Source organism: Dendropsophus ebraccatus, chromosome 4, assembly GCF_027789765.1.
Source record: "Dendropsophus ebraccatus isolate aDenEbr1 chromosome 4, aDenEbr1.pat, whole genome shotgun sequence".
NCBI lineage: Eukaryota > Metazoa > Chordata > Amphibia > Anura > Hylidae > Dendropsophus > Dendropsophus ebraccatus.
The window spans coordinates 144,490,437-144,509,396 of record NC_091457.1 but is presented as its reverse complement, the minus strand read 5'-3'; the positions used below and the strand labels follow the sequence as shown (position 1 = coordinate 144,509,396).

Genomic DNA, 18,960 nt, shown 5'->3' with positions numbered 1-18,960 from the left:
AGATAGGCTGTTGAGCTCACATCTCCCCGCCACACAGCGCAGCGCTCCCTCACCTGGACTCCCGGCCCATCGCTCCGCAGGCCTGTCCTGCTGTCCCGCTGTAGCGCTGTACTGCTCTCCCGTTGTAGTGCTATCCCGCTCTCCCTGCTCTCCGCAGCCCGCATACAGGCTCAGGCATAGGCTTCAGGCATAGACTTTCATTCAATAGCGCCACCTAGTGGCTGGAGGTTATAGAGCAACACCGTACTGTGGCTCCTAACTATGGTGGCCACAATGCTCCATGCAGAATTCTGCCTATCCTGCATGGTGCATTACGGCCACCATAGTTAGGAGCCTCAGTAAGTACTGTGATCAGCAGGTGACTTACGTTTTTCGTTTGTTCAAACTTATACACTATAATGCGGTGCGCCTTATAGTCTGGTGCGCTTTATAGTCTGGTGCACCTTATAGTCCGGTGCACCTTATATATGAACCTAGATGGCTTAGCAGGCTAAAATTGAAGGTGCGCCTTATAGGCTGGTGCACCTTATAGTCCAAAAAATACGGTAATCGGAACACTGCACAAGACCGGCCATTTTGCAGATGTTCTGACCCAGTTTTCCACTCATCGTAGATTAGCCTTTCCACTGCCCTTGCCCAATGTCAAGAGTAATGATCTTTACTCTTGCCCATAGGTATTCGAGAACTGAATTGCTGCCTAATTTATTCCACCACTTAAAGGAGAAGTGCCATCCCTGTACCTCTGTACTGCCACTCCCGGGTCCCGTTCACATCAGCCGGGGTCCTGCAGCTTTGCTAGCTGCAACACTCCGGAGCTGTGGGCTATCTTAAGATTTATCTACATTGGTCTTAGTCAAGACTGCACCTGTTTGCACCTGGACTCATTACTTATTGTTGTTCTGCTTTCATTTTCTATGATAGATAGATAGAAGAATGAGAGATAGATACTGTAGATAGATAGATAGATAGATAGATAGATAGATAGATAGATAGATAGATAGAAAAATGAGAGATAGATACTGTAGATAGATAGAAAGACAGACAGACAGACAGACAGACAGACAGATAGATAGATAGATAGATAGATAGAAGATAGATAGATAGATAGATAGATAGATAGATAGATAGGAGATAGATTATGATTACATTATCATGACAATATGCTCCCAGTATGGACTAAACTTTTCTCATTTGTTTGCAGTTTCAAAGACCCAATGATTTCTCCCCTGCCTTCCGATTTGGCACTGTCCCGAATGGCAGCACAGAAAGAAATATCCGTAACAACTACCTCGAGATGCACACTTACATGGTGAAATTTAACCAGCGATCGGTGCAAGATGCTCTACTCTCTTTAAAAACTGGGTAAGTTGTGTCTAGTATACCATAGACCTGGATCATGGCGCCATACTGAGCATTTAATCAAAATAGCATTTCATTAAACCAAGGGATGGGGAACCTTCAGCCCTCCAGCTGTTGCAAAACTACAATTCCCCTCATTCCTGGACAGCCAGTTGGCCAGTTGGCTGTCCAGGCATGATGGGAATTGTAGTTTTGCAACAGCTGAAAAGCCAAAGGTTTCCCATCCTTGCATTAAAGGGGTACACCAATAAAAAATATTTTTCTATGAAATCAACTGGTTTCAGAAAGTTATATAGTTTTGTTATTTACTTCTATATACAAATTTTAAGTCTTCCCATACTTATCAGCTGCTGTATGCCCTGCAGGAAATGTTGTTTTCTTTTCAGTCTGACACAGTGTTCTCTGTTGCCACCTCTGTCCAGGGCCGTATTTGCCACTAGGCACCCGCAGGACACATTTTTTGTAAAAAAAAATTTTTGTTTACCCCCTCTCCGCTCCCCGCCGCCGCTGACGTCCGCACCTGGGTGTGTGTGTGTGTGCTTTTCAATGGGTCGGCCGGGGTGTAGCCCTGCAGTGCCTGGACTTCTCCCCTGCTCGGCAGCAGCGCAATGACGTCACTTCATGTGCGCTGCCGAGCAGGGGAGGAGTCCGGGCGCCGCAGGGCTGCACTGTGAGCTTCCGGCCTGTGTGACAGGCTTAATGTGCCGGAAACTCACCCTGGCCCTGCAGTGGGGGGGACCTGCCTGCCTCTTCCCCCCAGCTGCTGCCTCTGCTACTCGGCTGCTCCCTCTGCCGCTCGACCACTCCCCCTGCTTCTCATCTGCTCCCCCTGCCACCCCCAGCCTCTGCCCTGCCACCCCCAGCCTCTGCCCTACCACCCCCAGCCTCTGCCCTACCACCCCCAGCCTCTGCCCTGCCACCCAAGCCTCTGCCCTGCCACCCCCAGCCTCTCCCCTGCCACCCCCAGCCTCTCCCCTGCCACCCCCAGCCTCTGCCCTGCCACCCAAGCCTCTGCCCTGCCACCCCCAGCCTCTGCCCTGCCACCCCCAGCCTCTGCCCTGCCACCCCCAGCCTCTGCCCTACCACCCCCAGCCTCTGCCCTGCCACCCCCAGCCTCTGCCCTGCCACCCAAGCCTCTGCCCTGCCACCCCCAGCCTCTGCCCTGCCCCCCCCAGCCTCTCCCCTGCCACCCCCAGCCTCTCCCCTGCCACCCCCAGCCTCTGCCCTGCCACCCAAGCCTCTGCCCTGCCACCCCCAGCCTCTGCCCTGCCACCCCCACCCACAGCCTCTGCCCTGCCACCCCAAGCCTCTGCCCTGCCACCCAAGCCTCTGCCCTGCCACCCCAAGCCTCTCCCCTGCCACCCAAGCCTCTGCCCTGCCACCCAAGCCTCTGCCCTGCCACCCCCAGCCTCTGCCTCAGCCTCGTCACCTGTGAGTCATTAGTAACTGCACTGTAATCGCTTCTATAGTGTGCAGAGCCTGTGTACCATTGGGGTCTAAATGGTATTGTTTGCGGTAATGTACTGACACAGCCCTGCGGTCACTACAGTACACTAGCGCAAACTTTTAAACTAGGACCCAACTACAACAGTTGCAGGCACTACAACTCCCAGCATATCCTGAGGGCTGCAGACTGTCAGTACAAGCTGGGAGTTGTAGTGCCTGCAGCTGTTGTAGTTGGGTCCTATACACTGGATGCTTTGTGGCATATAAGAATACAGAGATCTGTGGGGGCTCAGTGTAGGGAAGTGACCCCAGAACGGCACTAATAAGGGACAGAACAAACACATCTCCCCCTATATCATATTAGTGATGTTCTGGGGTCACTTCCCTACACTGAGCCCCCACAGATCTATGTATTCTTATATGCCACAAAGCATCCAGTGTATAATGCACCTAGGACCCAACTACAACAGCTACAAGCACTACAACTCCCAGCAAATGCTGACAGTCTGCAGCCCTCAGGATATGCTGGGAGTTGTAGTGCCTGCAGCTGTTGTAGTTGGGTCCTATACACTGGATGCTTTGTGGCATATAAGAATACAGAGATCTGTGGGGGCTCAGTGTAGGGAAGTGACCAGAGAACAGCACTAATCGGGAATAAAACAAAAACATCTCCCCCTATCCCTATTAGTGCTGTTCTGGGGTCACTTCCCTACACTGAGCCCCCACAGATCTCTGTATTCTTATATGCCACAAAGCCTCCAGTGTATAATGCACCTAGGACCCAACTACAACAGCTGCAGGCACTACAACTCCCAGCATGTACTGACAGTCTGCAGCCCTCGGGATATGCTGGGAGTTGTAGTACAGTGTAGACAGATGTATTGCTGGACCTTCAGGGCTGATGGTTGTCACCCACAGATTGCAGCCACCAGGAGACTCTACACACAGTGATTTATTAAAGTGTTGTCCTCTCAGTATGCAAAGTGCCTAGGGCAGCATGAACTCTAAATACAGGCCCGCCTCTGTCCATGTCAAGAGGTTTTCTATGGGGATTTGCTGCTGCTCTGCACAGTTCCTGACATGGACAGAGGTGGCAGCAGAGAGCACTGTGCTCAGACTGGAAAGAAAACAACATTTGCTGCAGGACATACAGCAGCTGATAACTATGGGAAGACTTGAGATTTTTATATAGAAGTAAATTACAAATCTATATAACTTTCTGACACCAGTTGATTTGAAAGAAAAGGATTTTCGCTGGACAACCCCTTTTAAAGCGACTCTATACCCACAATCTGTCCCCCCCAAACCACTTGTACCTTGGTATAGCTGCTTTTAATCAAAGATCTGTCCTAGGGTCCGTTCGGCAGGTGATGCAGTTATATTGCATCATATTGGCACCACCTCTCCGTCCTTCCTCCCAACCCTCCTCATCATTAGGAATGATCCAGACAGGGCTGGCCTTTGGGGTGTGCGACCTGTGCAGTTGCACAGGGCGCATCACTCCTGGCCAGCTGAGGGGCGCTCTGGCAGACAGCTGCACATCTAACTGCTCTGGCAGACAGACGTTCTATCTGTCTGCCAGAGCGCCCCCCTAGCTGTCCGCTCACCCTCCGAGCACAGGGGTTGTTTTGGGGCGCTCCTAAAGACAGTTCCGGGTAAGTCCCGGTAAGCCCCGCCTCCCGCTGATAAGCCCCACCCCCGGCACGTACCGCGAATACGGACTCTCTCCTTGCAGAGTGCACTCTCCTTGAAGTGTGGCCATGACATTATCTGGGTCCCCCTCACCATGTCATCCTCTGTGCCTCCTCCTGTCTCCTTCCAGACCCCCATCTGTATCTCCACCTTACCGACCTCCATAGTGTTATGCGGACACTGATGTGGTTGGGGATCTCAGACATTAGGAGGATTGTGCAGCATTAGAGAAACATGGCTGCTTTCCTCCAGCACACAGCGCCACCCCTGTGCACAGGTGACACCCGATATTGCAGCTCCCTCCAGTCTCTTCTCTGGGGCTGAGCTGCAATTCCACAAACAACCTGGAGCGTTGCTGTTTTATTTTTAAGCAAATTAAATGAAATCCTCTGATGTTTCTCACAGCTGAGGGTTTGCTACGAGTATGTGTACTCTATTCCCTGACAGACAGCAGAGATACTGGAAAGAACTGCAACTATTAGAGAGTTCCAGAACTTTTCATACAATAAGCCCTTTAATTCCCCTCTGACCTCGGGAGTCTTTGCCGCAGTCACTCGTGACCCCTTGGTGACTCTCCATTTAAATCAAAAATTTTACGTTAATCTCTGTCAGTGTGGAGTCATCTTCCTGTACGGCAGTGGCGGCTCCCAGGAGCTGAGGTACCGAGTAGCCAGGACGGTTCCCCGAGGAGCCAGGAGGTGGCAATACTGAGAGCTCACTGATTGGTCACCAGGAGCGGTGATCTCCAAGGCCTGATGATAGACATGGAGGTCATGCAGCGCTGTTTCTAGGTTACGGGCTCTCTGTGTTATGGCGGGAGTCTGTGCGCCATGTTATTCTGTATGTGCTAAAGCCGCAACGTGTCTGCTATGGTGCTGATACAGTATCTTATACTCAGTATGATGGAAGTCACCCAGCTTTCCCAGTATCTTATACTTAGTATGATGGAGGTCACACAGCTTTCCCAGCATCTTATACTCAGTATAATGGAGGTCACCAGCTTTCCCAGCATCCTGTAGTCAGTATGATAGAGGTGACCCAGCTTTCCCAGCATCTTATACTCAGTATGATGGAGGTCACCAGCTTTCTCAGTATCTTGTAGTCAGTATGATGGAAGTCACCCAGCTTTCCCAGTATCTTGTAGTCAGTATGATGGAGGTCACCCAGCTTTCCCACCATCTTATACTCAGTATGATGGAGATTACCCAGCTTTCCCAGTATCTTGTAGTAAGTATGATGGAGGTCACCCAGCTTTCCTAGTATCTTATACTCAGTAAGATGGGGTCACCAGCTTTCCCAGCACCCTGTAGTCATTATGATGAAGGTCACCCAGCTTTCCCAGCATCCTGTAGTCATTATGATGAAGGTCACCCAGCTTTTCTAGCATCTTGTAGTAAGTATGATAGAGGTCACCCAGCTTTCCTTGTATCTTATACTCAGTATGATGGAGGTCACCCATCTTTCCTAGTATCTTACACTCAGTATGATGGAGGTCACCCAGCTTTCCAGCATCTTGTAGTCAGTATGATAGAGGTCACACAGCTTTCCTAGCATCTTGCATAGTAGGCAGTATAATGGAGGTCACCTAGCTTTCCCAGAATCTTGTATAGTACTCAGTATGATAGAGGTCACCCAGCTAGATAGATACTGTAGATTGATAGGTAGATACCTAGATAGATAGATAAATAGATAGATAGATAGATAGATAGATAGATAGATAGATAGATAGATAGATAGAGATACAAAGAGAAATAGATAGTCTATGTTACTATTGGGGATATCAACAGGGGGGGGCGCCAAAAGAAAGTTTTGCAGAGGGCGCCATCTACCCTAAGGCCGGCCCTGGATCCAGGAACATTTACTGCTGTTTGAGCTTTGCACAGGTGTCTTAACGATCCAGCCCATGTTCATTATACACACAGGTGGGGAATAGGAAGCAATCTGCCTGGAGCATTCCTAATGATGAGGAGGGTGGTGAAGAAGGACAGAGAGGGTGTGCCAGCCTAATGCATATACAAATGTAAGCCCCGGCCGTTAGACACAGCGCTGTAGGATTAAAAGTTGTTTTTATGACATTAACTGCATCCCCTGCCGAACGGACCCCAGGACAGATCTTGGATTAAAAGCAGCTATCTGAAGGTACAAGTGGTTTGGGGGGGACAGATTGTGGGTACAGAGTCGCTTTAAACTCTCTATAGCCATAAACTAGATAAACTTGACAACCCCCCTCCCTGTACGTCATATATTATCAGTGAATTACGCTTCCGTTGCAAGATATTGTTGTAACCATTAAAATCAATAGCATTGCAGCAAGGCTTCCCATAGTTTTTGCTGGGCATGCTGCACGGATCCTCAGTGCTTCAGCTGCAATATATTTAAAGGGGAACTCCAGTGAAAACCTTTCTTCTTTCAAAACAACTGGTTTCAAAAGGTTCTATAGATTTGTAATTTACTTCTACTTAAAAATCTCAAGCCTTCCGGTACATATCAGCTACTGTATGTCCCGCAGGAAGTGGTGTATTCTTTCCATTCTAACATAGTGCTCTCTGCTGCCACCTCTGTCCATGCCAGGAGAGGTTTTCTATGGGGTTTTGCTACTCCTCTGGACAGTTCCTGACATGGACAGAGGTGGCAGCAGAGAGCACTGTGTCAGACTGGAAAGAAAACACAAATTCCTGCAGGACATACAGCAGCTGATATGTACTGGAAGGCTTGAGATTTTTGAATAGAAGTAAATTACAAATCTATATGACTTTCTGAAACCAAGATTTTCGCTGGAGTACCCCTTTAAAGAATAAATCCACTGGTTAAATATATGGTGAATGTCAAGACTGAGGCGTATTCTGTATCGTGTACATTAACTGTATTAGTCGGCATATAGAGTAAGCCTCGGTGATAAATGGCACCTACACCGCTGTATAAAAGGTACATATTTAATGTAAGGTTCCTGACACTTTCATCAATTCTCTTCCAAATAAATGATAAATTATTTCAGCCAGAAAAGATTGCCTTCGTAGTAAATCTATAACCCAATGTTCTTAATGACATTTTCATGTCTTTGCTCATTTCGTAGTAAACTGGACGCCTTTATTTATGACGCTGCTGTGCTGAACTACATGGCAGGGCGGGATGAAGGCTGTAAGCTAGTGACCATTGGTAGTGGCAAAGTCTTTGCATCCACTGGTTATGGGATTGCTATCCAAAAGGACTCTGGATGGAAAAGACAGATTGACCTGGCAATCCTGCAACTATTTGGTGATGGTATGTAGTTTCTCCCGAGGGCGTTCAGTAAGTTCAGTGAAGAGATGGTGTTAAGTAGGGATTTCTTATGGCAGGGATGGGGAACCTTCGGTCCTCCAGCTGTTGCAAAACTACAATTCCCATCATGCCTGGACAGCCAAAGCGAAGCTTTGGCTGTCCAGGCATGATGGGAATTGTAGTTTTGCAACAGCTGGAGGGCCGAAGGTTTCCCATCCCTGTCTCAGGGTCTACATTGTATTCTGTGCATGTAATAGAATCATTGCATAGTATGTACAGTACTATAAGCATTTGCTCTCACAATGGGGGCGATTTATCAAACATGGTGTAAAGTGAAACTGGCTCAGTTGCCCCTAGCAACCAATCAGATTCCACCTTTCATTCCTCACAGACTGTTTGCAAAATGAAAGGTGGAATCTGATTGGTTGCTAGGGGCAACTGAGCCAGTTTCACTTTACACCATGTTTGATAAATCTCCCCCAATGTATTTTTTTAGCTATTTGAGTCCAAATAATGTCTGTTACTTCATGACGGACGTCAATGCCACAGCGGCGGCGTCCTATGCTCCGGGCCACCACTGCACCCACTCTCCCTGTGCCCGGGCCCGGCGCCTGCTCCCCTTCGGCCTGCAGAGGCGTCTCACTGCTCCACGTGCCTGCTACCCGCTCACCCAGCCAGCGCGTGTGCACCAGCTGTCACAGATTTAAAGGGACACTGCATCCCTAATCACCTTCCCTATAAATGCTACACCTGTGCATAAAATCCTTGTTGGAGCCACTGCATGCTTACCATAGTGTGTGGTCCCAGCTCTCTGTGGTTTCTGCCGTTTCTGGTTCCTGCTATCTGCGGTTCTGCCTGTGTCTGCCATTCCGGTTCAAGCCGTGAGTCCTGCTGAGTTCCTACTTGCCTGCCTACGTGTCTCCAGCTCCACCTCACCAGCAAGCCAAGCCAGGGGTGGCGACCTGGGGGTTGCCTGCCGATCCTGCCTTGTGGTGAGCACTGGTGAAGACCAGCGGCCTCTTAGACTCCCTGGTGCGGCTTACGTCATTGCTAGTGGTGGTGCAGCGGATCCACGACTCGTTACACTCATTTTAAAGTAATGGTCGTTATTTGGACCCAAAAGACCAAAAAAGACGTTGTGGACCCATATTTTTAAATACACAAAATATTGCACTAAATAGCACATGGCTGGTTTGCTATATAAAGCTCGCTTGCCTTCTTAGGCCTCGGTTACACGTCCATAATTTTTGGCCGTAATAAGCACGTTCCAACAAAGTACAGTCCCATAGATTTCTATGGCCCTATTTAAACGTCTGTAATTGTAAGGATCCGTGATTTGGCAGTGATTCTTTGACGCAAGAAATACTCCCATGCCCTAATGCGGACCCACAGACACACCTATAGAAGTCTAAGGGATCATCTGTAATTTGCATTTTGCATAATTTTTTTACGCTGTGATGTCCTCAAAATAAGGATCCGTAATTCTAGCTAGTGACATTTCCACTTTTACGGATCCGCAAAAAAAAACGAGAAAAAAAAAACAAAAAACAGGCGAATACGGATGCATTACGTATGCACTTTTGCAAAAAGAAAGTGTGAATGTAACCTTAATGTGACATGAATATTATATTTTGTTCAGGGGAAATGGAAGAGCTGGAAGCCCTCTGGTTGACTGGTATTTGTCATAATGAGAAGAACGAGGTGATGAGCAGTCAGCTGGACATCGACAACATGGCCGGAGTCTTCTACATGCTGGGCGCTGCTATGGCTCTGAGTCTCATCACCTTCATAATGGAGCACCTCTTCTTCTGGCAGTTCCGTCACTGCTTTATGGGAGTCTGCTCTGGAAAGCCGGGCCTGGTGTTTTCTATTAGCAGGGTAAGTACAAGAGATGTGCAACGTGTTAACGTCCTCCGTTTTCATAATATCAGGCCAACAGGTTTTATATAATTTTTTTAAAAAGATATAAAGGTCGAGCGTAGTTCATATTCTAATTATCTACCCAATCAACTGGAAAATGGCTCTTGCCAGTGCCATGTAGTTTTTATGTGCATGGCACTCCTGTTGTGTCCTGCACAGTCCTGCATAGTCTCCTGTTGTGGCCTATGTCCTCCAACATAGAACAGAATTTTACATTTTAGAACAACACATTGTAAGGATGCATTTCTTTTTTCATAATGGAGCCATACCGGTCTTTGAAAGAATCCTAACAAATTCTTGAATCTCAATGGAGTCCGTCAAATTTCCACTAGGGTTCCCCTATTTTGACAGCAATAATACTTACGACCATGAACAAAGCTTATACTTGCCACCTGCCCAGTTTTGCCTGGCATTGTATTAAACGTTAAAAATAATTTAGTAAGACAGAAACAACTTTTTATTGCAAGAATTGCAATAATTAAACTTTGTCTAATAGAGTAGATATAAAATAATAGTAATTCATGAAATTTCAATGCCAATGTATAACACAGGAATAATGATGTCAAATATAAAAAAGGGATATAAGCACAACATAAATGGCGAGGCAAGAATCATAAAAATGAAAGGAATCCATCAAGGCCATTAGAAGGCAGTTCATCATACTGTACAATGGAGCGCTATCATTAAGCCTATGCCTAATGCCAAAATAATGCATTAAAGTGGCTTTATACTTCAGATTACACAATGGACGTAAAAAAAATATATAAAGTATCCAGACTTCTGTTCCATTTAATGTCTAATAAAATTAATGACAGATGGATTTCTTCCACTATAACTGTAGACTTTGTGTAATTGTTATACTTATGTATGTGCAGGTTTCAAAGGGATGAAAACGTATTCCCGTAATATCAGATATGTCAGACTGAAAAATGGTTTAGATATTTAAAAGACTAATAGGTATTTTAATTCTAAAACAATAAATCAACATAGCAACATCATGTAAACAGATCCTATATGGCAGTATAGTAAATCGATATGGGCCACTGTTATGGACCCACAGGTTCACCATTTAAAAGGGTTGTCCAGCGAAAGACTTTCAAATCAACCGGTTTCACAAAGTTATATAGATTTGTAATTTACCTCTATTTAAAAATCTCCTGTCTTCCAGTACTTATCAGCTGCTGTATGTCCTACAGTAAATGTTGTTTTCATTTCAGTCTGACACACTGCTCTCTGCTGCCACCTCTGTCCAAGACAGGAACTGTCCAGAGCAGCAGCAAATCCCCAAAGAAAACCTCTCCTGCTCTGGACAGTTCCTGTCTCGGACAGAGATGTCAGCAGAGAGCACTGTGTCAGACTGAAAAGAAAACATTTCCTGCAGGACATTCAGCAGCCGATAAGTATAGGAAGACTTAAGATTTTTAAATAGAAGTAAATTACAAATCTATTTAACTCCGTGAAACCAGTTAAATTGAAAGAAAAAGATTTTTGCTGGATAACGCCTTTATTGCTATGAAGCACCGTTTTCCTTCTAGAAATATTGATTTTAGGTCAGAATATCTCTACAATTTAACTTGCAATGGAGCAAAACTCTTTACTTTGCCCATAGGACACTATAAACACCATGGGGAGAGATTTTTCAAACATGGTGTAAAGTGAAACCGGCTCAGTTGCCCCTAGCAACCAATCAGATTCCACCTTTCATTCCTTATAGACTCTTTGGAAAATGAAAGGTGGAATCTGATTGGTTGCTAGGGGCAACTGAGCCAGTTTCACTTTACACCATATTTGATCTCCCCCCAGAGATGAGCGAACCTCAAGCTTATCTCGTTCTGCATTTGGTAAGCGGTGGCTGCTGAAGTTGGATAAAGCCCTAAGGCTATGTGGAAAACATGGATATAGTCATTGGCTCTATCCATGTTTCCAGACAACCTTAGAGCTTTATCCAAGTTCAGCAGCCACAGCTAATCAAATGTCGAAAGTTCGGGTTCGAATGGACTTGAACCCGAACCCAGTTTGCTCATCTCTAGTCCCCACCATACAGATCCATGTTAGAGTCATGCATCAGGCCTAATAATGGTTGTGCAATGACATTATGGAGGATTAAAGGGGTATTGCAGATATATAAATTTTTTTAAATGTTGCTGGGGCTTTAGTTTTAAAGGGGTTGTCCGGCGATAAAAAATTATTCACAGAATAACACACATTACAAAGTTATACAACTTTGTAATGTATGTTATGTCTGTGAATGGCCCCCTTCCCCGTGTCCCACCACCCCCACCCGTGTACCCGGAAGTGTGGTGCGCTATACATTACCTGTCGCGTGCCGACCACGGTCTCCGATCGTCAGCAGTGACGTCTTCTTCGGGAGCTTGGCGGATCTTCCCGAGTGCCGGCCGCCCTCTGCAGCGTCATCCGAAGCTCAGCCGCGATTGGCTGAGCATAACTGTGCTCAGCCAATCGCGGCTGAGCAGCTGATGACGTGGCCGCGTCATCAGCCGCTCAGCCGCGATTGGCTGAGCACAGTTATGCTCAGCCAATCGCGGCTGAGCTTCGGATGACGCTGCAGAGGGCGGCCGGCACTCGGGAAGATCCGCCAAGCTCCCGAAGAAGACGTCACTGCTGACGATCGGAGACCGTGGACGACACGATATGCGGTGAGTAAAATGCACCACACTTCCGGGTCTAGCGTGGGTGGGGGGAAACACGGGGAAGGGGGCCATTCACAGACATAACATACATTACAAAGTTGTATAACTTTGTAATGTGTGTTATTCTGTGAATAATTTTTTATCGCCGGACAACCCCTTTAAAGCGGATCTGTCGAAATGTACAGGCTTGGCAACGTTATCCGAACCTGAACGGTCAGCGTTTAATTCCCCAAGGCTGCAGAAGCCAAAGCCACTTGCTGTATCCATGTTTCCAGGACCCACTAGGGCGCCATCCAGCTTCTGCAGCCAAATGGAATCAAATGCCAAGCGTTTAGGTTCGGATAACGTTGGTAAGCCTGAACATTTTGACAGATCTAATAAAAACTAGCTTATGAAAACTGAAAAAAAACTTCATTGACGAAGGCAGGACAAAATACCGCAGCTGGTGATTGGAGTCCTTACTGCCGAGTCTTGGAAGTAGCAAAAAGAGCAGGGGGACTGAGGTTTTTCTCATAGAAGCCCCAGCAACAAGTGAGAATAATGGAAAAACGTATGTGTCCAGAGGCAAATGGAAAAAAAGCTGCAATAAACTAGGCATGCTGCAAAAAAAAAAACAATGTAAGGCTATGTTCACACACAGTATTTTTGCTCAGTATTTTGGTCCTCATATTGCAACCAAAACCAGGAGTGGATTGAAAACACAGAAAGGCTATGTTCACACACTGTTGAAATTTAGTGGATGGCAAAGCATCGGCCGTTGTTATGAAATAAAATTACAGCCATCCACTAAATTTCAACAGTGTGTGAATATAGCATTTCTGTGTTTACAATCCACTCCTGATTTTGGTTGCAAAATGAGGACCAAAATACTGTGTGGGAACATAGCCTAAGCCCATGTTCACACTCTGTAAAACACTGGTCGTTCTATGACCCAGCCGGACAGAATGGCCGGTGTTCGAGAAGATCATCCCATTTCTGATGATGCGCCTGCATCCCATTTCACCGCTGCACACAATGGAGCATGCAGGTGCGGCTTGAGTGCATTCACATGTCTCTGCGGCCGCTATTCAATAAACACCGGCCGTAGAAAACTGACATGTCCGTTTTTTGTGCATCCACTAGTGATTCCGGATAGAGAGTATACTATGTGTATACACTCCGGCCGGGATTCCCTCTAGCTGCAGCCAATGTAAGTCAAGTATTAATCACGGCTGTTGTTGCAAATCGGCAACAACGGCCGTGATTAATACTTAACCTGCGTTGTGTGAACATGGCCTAAGACTATGTTGACAGTATTTGAGGGCTTTTTACAACTGAAAATCATGACCTAAAACAGCTGTATATTTATATATATATATATATATATATATATATATATATATATATATATATATATATATATATATATATATATATATTGAGCTGGGGTTTTTTTTAAGTTCAATTGGGAAAAAACAGCTGGTAATTCCCTTTCAGTAAAATTGTACAGCCATGGTTTTATAGCTGTAAAATTAACTGCAAGGTCCTCTTTTTCACCCATTAACAGTTCAGAAAAACAGACATTTTTCAAACTTTTTTTTTCCTTTGGTATCCCGAGTATGAGATTTATCATGTAGAAGAGGAACAGATATTTCTAATATAGATGATTATTCACATGTGAACAGGACCTTAGGCTCCTTTTGCACTGCGTCTCTGTATATTTATGATGGATGCCACATAGAGGCATCCGTCATACCCAAGCACCCATGTTAAACATGAAAGAAAATACTATGAACTGCACAATACCGCAAACAGTAAGCAGTAGACCGCACTATCCCATACAGCTAGCCTCGATGTATATACTACATGAACAGGGGCAGCTATGATCACATTAACTGTTTACGCAGGCAGCTTTCCTGGTGCATACCGTAAACAGGTACTAGTGCTCAGTGTGAACAGCTCCGAATGTCAGACACAAATAAGAACCTTACAAATCCCATCCACTTTTATGTAACATCTGCAGCAGCATTTAGTGTTACATCTAAAACCGGTGGGTCTTCCATCTCCCGGACTGTTCACATTGCCTGCCACTTGCTAGGGTTGTCCAGTCTATCCTGTGTGTAATGTTCTGCACAATACAATGAGCACGTACTGGGTAATACAGTGTACACTTATAATAGAATTGAGATTGCTGCAGGCAGGGAGATCTGCATAAAGCCATTCTAGGAAGTAGAGTGAATTATTTTGTAATATTTGTGCTTCTTTTATGTTATCATCGGGGTTGAATGCAAATAGCAATGTAAAATGCAGAGCAGCTGCCGCCCGCTTAGTCTAGGGCCATGGAGATTTCTAATAGAATATAGAGTCTTTATTTGTGAGATTGCACTGGCTGTAGATACAGTGCTGGAGCGGGAGCCGCACAAGTCGGTTATAACCACATAATTGATTTCAGCAGCTACAATCAGTTACCAGGCTGTCACATGCATTTAGTTAGCATCGAATCAAGCTGAGCTGGCAAAAGTGGCTGCAAATTACACATCTTGGCCGGCGCTACTGGCATAGGCGGATATAGGTAACTCTGCCAGTCTCCTCCCAAGTCTACTCTCTCTGTTACCAGGTGTCGTCTAAAGAGTTGTTTAATGCAATTGTTATATATTGTTAGATAAAAGGTCACAAAACCTATAAAGGAATGGGGGAATTAATGATGCCCTCATTTTCTTCACTTTGCAGAAACAGTATTTTAGGAATTCTGCAGGGACCACAGGGATTAGACTGTTCACACTGTCTTTATTATATATGTCAGAGATATACACTTTATAACCACAAAAAAAACACAAAAAACAGTAGGTCAGTGGGGGACTACGACTACGTTCAGCTTGTGCAAATGGCGAACCTGTGAAAACTAATGGGGAGACTTATCTAACAGTGTTACAGAAGAAATGCTCGTTGTTGTTGAAAGCAACCAGTCACAGCTCTGCTTTCAAATATGCATTAGCCCTAGTAAAATGCAAGCTGGCCTCTGATTGGTTACTATGCTTAATAAATCTCTGTCATTGTATATATCTGCTGCACATTATCTCATTATCTTTATTAGTTGAAGAGGTGGGTATTAACAGGGTATTCTGGAGCATTTACAGTGAAATGAAATTCTCCATAATAACCCTTTATTGCAATCTGGGGTAGTAATGCCCTATCCACAGTATGTATAGGATAGGGCATAACTTAAAGAATAAGGGGGGTCTGACTGCTGGGGCTTCCTATGATCTGGAGAATGAGGACCCCAAAATCCCAGCTGAATGGAGCTGCAGATAGGGCATAACTACTACCCCATATGGGAATACCTCTTTAAAGTGATACTGTTACCCCCCTTACTCTCCGCACCATCTGCAAGCTTAGATGCTGCACATTCGATATATACCTGCATAACTTGTCTGTGTCTTCTTTCTTCTCTAAAATTGCTTCATTTAATCGTTGGCTAGTGTCACCTAGGTGGGGCTTCACAGCAACTTGGCCCAAGTACCGTAAAGCCCCTCCTAGGTGACTCTGTCCACCGCAAATGGCATATAGAGTAAGATTAAGGGAGGAAGAGCTGAGATACTTTTTTATGTTTCATAAATGTTTATATTTAATGTTATATTGCGAAAAATTACACATTGATCAACCTTTGGGAGTGTATTGGGTTTAAAACTATAGTATGTCTTAAAAATGTATAAATTAATAGTGGTATTCTATGTTTTAAGCAACATGTCTCCATATACTGTACTGTGCATGTGACTCATGCTCATATAATTTATGATGATATATTCTATGATATCTAAGATAAATTAATCATTACAGAATTGCCGGTGATGACGTATCCTAAAGCCAGTTTCTTTCTGCTTTTTAGGGCATATACAGCTGTATTCATGGAGTTCCTATTGAAGATAGACAGTCTACTATGAACTCGCCATCAGCAACGATGAATAACACTCACTCTAATATACTTCGTCTTCTGCGCACTGCCAAGAACATGGCCAATCTTTCTGGAGTGAATGGTTCTCCACAGAGCGCATTAGACTTTATTCGGCGAGAATCATCAGTATATGATATATCTGAGCACCGGAGGAGTTTTACTCACTCTGACTGTAAATCCTTTCAGCCAGAGGAGAATCTTTTTAGTGACTATATCTCGGAAGTGGAAAGGACCTTCGGTAACCTTCAACTTAAAGACAGCAATGTCTACCAAGATCATTTCCATCATCATAGACCGCACAGTATAGGAAGTAATAGTTCTATTGATGGGTTGTATGACTGTGATAATGCTCCCTTCACAACACAGCCAAGATCATTGTCAAAGAAACCCTTAGATATAGGCTTGCCATCCAAACACCCAACACCACAAATAGGCGATCTTTATGGAAAATTTTCCATTAAAAGCGATCGGTATGGAGCCCATGATGACTTAATTAGATCAGATGTTTCGGACATATCTACACATACAGTCACCTATGGCAATATTGAAGGTAATGCTAAAAGGAGAAAACAATATAAAGATAGTTTGAAGAAGCGCCCAGCATCTGCTAAATCGCGTAGGGAATTCGATGAAATAGAGTTAGCTTACCGTAGACGCCCAAGATCTCCTGATCACAAGCGTTACTTTAGAGACAAGGAGGGACTGCGAGATTTTTATCTGGATCAGTTCCGGACGAAGGAAAACAATCCCCATTGGGAACACGTAGACCTAACAGATATCTACAAAGAACGAGGGGAGGATTTTAAACATGAAAGCTCTTGTTCTAACAGGCAACATCAGAAACATACTGCAGAGTTTGGACAGAACGAAAGAAAACATGCCACCGTTGGAGGAAACGCTTGGGAGAAAAATATTGGTAATATGGAATGGGAGGACAGAACTGCAACCAACTTCTGTCGCAATTGCCCTTCGAAGGTGCACAACTACACGGGGCAAAATGCTAATCGTCCAGCATGTATTCGCTGCGAGGTGTGCAAGAAAGCTGGAAACCTTTATGACATCAGTGAGGATAATTCTCTACAAGATTTGGATGCCAGACCAATCCCACCTGCCAATTCCAAATATCCTCAAAGTCCATCGAATGGCAAAGCCCAGAAGCGTAACCGAAGTAAACTTCACCGCCAGCATTCTTATGATACTTTTGTGGACCTTCAGAAAGAAGATGTGACCTTAGCACCCCGCAGTGTCAGCTTGAAGGATAAGGAACGCTTCCTAGATGGTAGCCCATATGCCCACATGTTTGAAATGCCCAATGAATCTTTTGCCAGCAAGTCCCATGGCCCAAGCCACAACCCTGGGGGATACATGCTCAGCCGCTCCCTTTACCCTGACCGAGTCACCCAAAACCCATTTATTCCCACATTTGGGGATGACCAATGTCTGCTGCATGGGAGCAAGCCCTACTATTTTAGGCAACCTGCTATTGGTGGCTTGAAGGGAAGGTCGGACTTCCGAGGGACTGGTAAATCACTCACTTCTCTACATGCAGGTCCCCCAGGACGTTTCCAAAAAGACATTTGTATAGGCAACCAACCCAATGCCTGCATTGCAAACAATAAGAACCCCAGATCTTTCAACAACTCTACCAATGGCCATGTGTATGAGAAGTTATCCAGCATTGAATCTGACGTCTGAGGGGGAGGTGGGCTGGGACCTAAATTCTCCCCTTCCCAATTCCAAAATGTTACTCTTTTACAGTGAAACAGGACAGAGGTGTTCCTGAAAGCTGTTGGAGTGGGATGAGATGCAGCCTTTCTATTCCCTCTCATCTTTCTTCTCTTCCTGGGGCCATCTCGTATTTCTATCCATGTGAAGCTCATATCCCAGCCTGAAGAAGCATCAAGATGACATCAGACGGGGTGGGGGAATCTTTATTTTCATTCACAAGAGACTTGGGCTGAGCGCTGTAAGGGAGGGGAGGAGGAATGAATATGTACAGACATTCTTGAGTTTTCTTCCAAAACCATGAAATGAAGCGCTGGGACAGGACTAAGTTTCAGGAGGGTCTTTTGCAAAAGAAGGTGGCACAGGGAAAGTTATAGAGGGCACTGCTTGTAGGAAACGTCCACAAAGTGGTGAACAGTGAGCATCCCTGTTATTGAGCCAATGATATATGTTATATCCATTGAAAAGGTAACTGGGAACTGCCCATTGTAAGTGGTCTCGTATGTTTGTGCTGAGTATGCTTGAAGCTGCCAGATAAAAAGCATAAAGGTAGATACATCCATGTGTCCATCCACGTTAGACATTGTTCCCAACACATATCCCACATCCGATTCAGGTTCCTCTTACTATCTATCACCGATAGTCTCTTTAGTCAGCAACTATATAGGGTGTTAGTTTACCAAGGAACATAGTATACTCGATGCTACCAAAACAACTGACGTTTTCTTCGATAACTTGAAAGGATTTTTGCCGACTGCTCAGGAAGACAATAACACAATACTATTCGAGGCTGTTGACATCACTGCGCATGAACATTTTAGTCCATAAGCGAAAATGACATTATAACGGTAAACTCTTACAGAGAATCCAGCAGTGTAAACTTAGAATAGTTTTTATATCTTTTTATATTTAGTTGGCTGTGCAAAAATTCTAGATCCTGCCGATCCAGCGGCCCGCGATCTCAAACTTTTTCAGCCA

The 18,960-nt window shown here is 45.2% G+C and overlaps 1 protein-coding gene across 1 annotated transcript in view; it reads left to right on the top strand.

Annotated features, from left to right (window-relative positions):
* The window catches only part of GRIN2B (glutamate ionotropic receptor NMDA type subunit 2B), a 244,874-nt gene extending 226,531 nt beyond the window's left edge, over window positions 1-18,343 (top strand). The window contains exons 9-12 of the mRNA XM_069967319.1: window positions 1,202-1,362; window positions 7,571-7,758; window positions 9,395-9,633; window positions 16,192-18,343. Coding sequence (XP_069823420.1) covers window positions 1,202-1,362; window positions 7,571-7,758; window positions 9,395-9,633; window positions 16,192-17,952 — 2,349 coding nt within the window. The 3' untranslated portion in view covers window positions 17,953-18,343. The remainder of the gene's footprint in view (window positions 1-1,201; window positions 1,363-7,570; window positions 7,759-9,394; window positions 9,634-16,191) is intronic.
* Window positions 18,344-18,960: the final 617 nt, after the last annotated feature.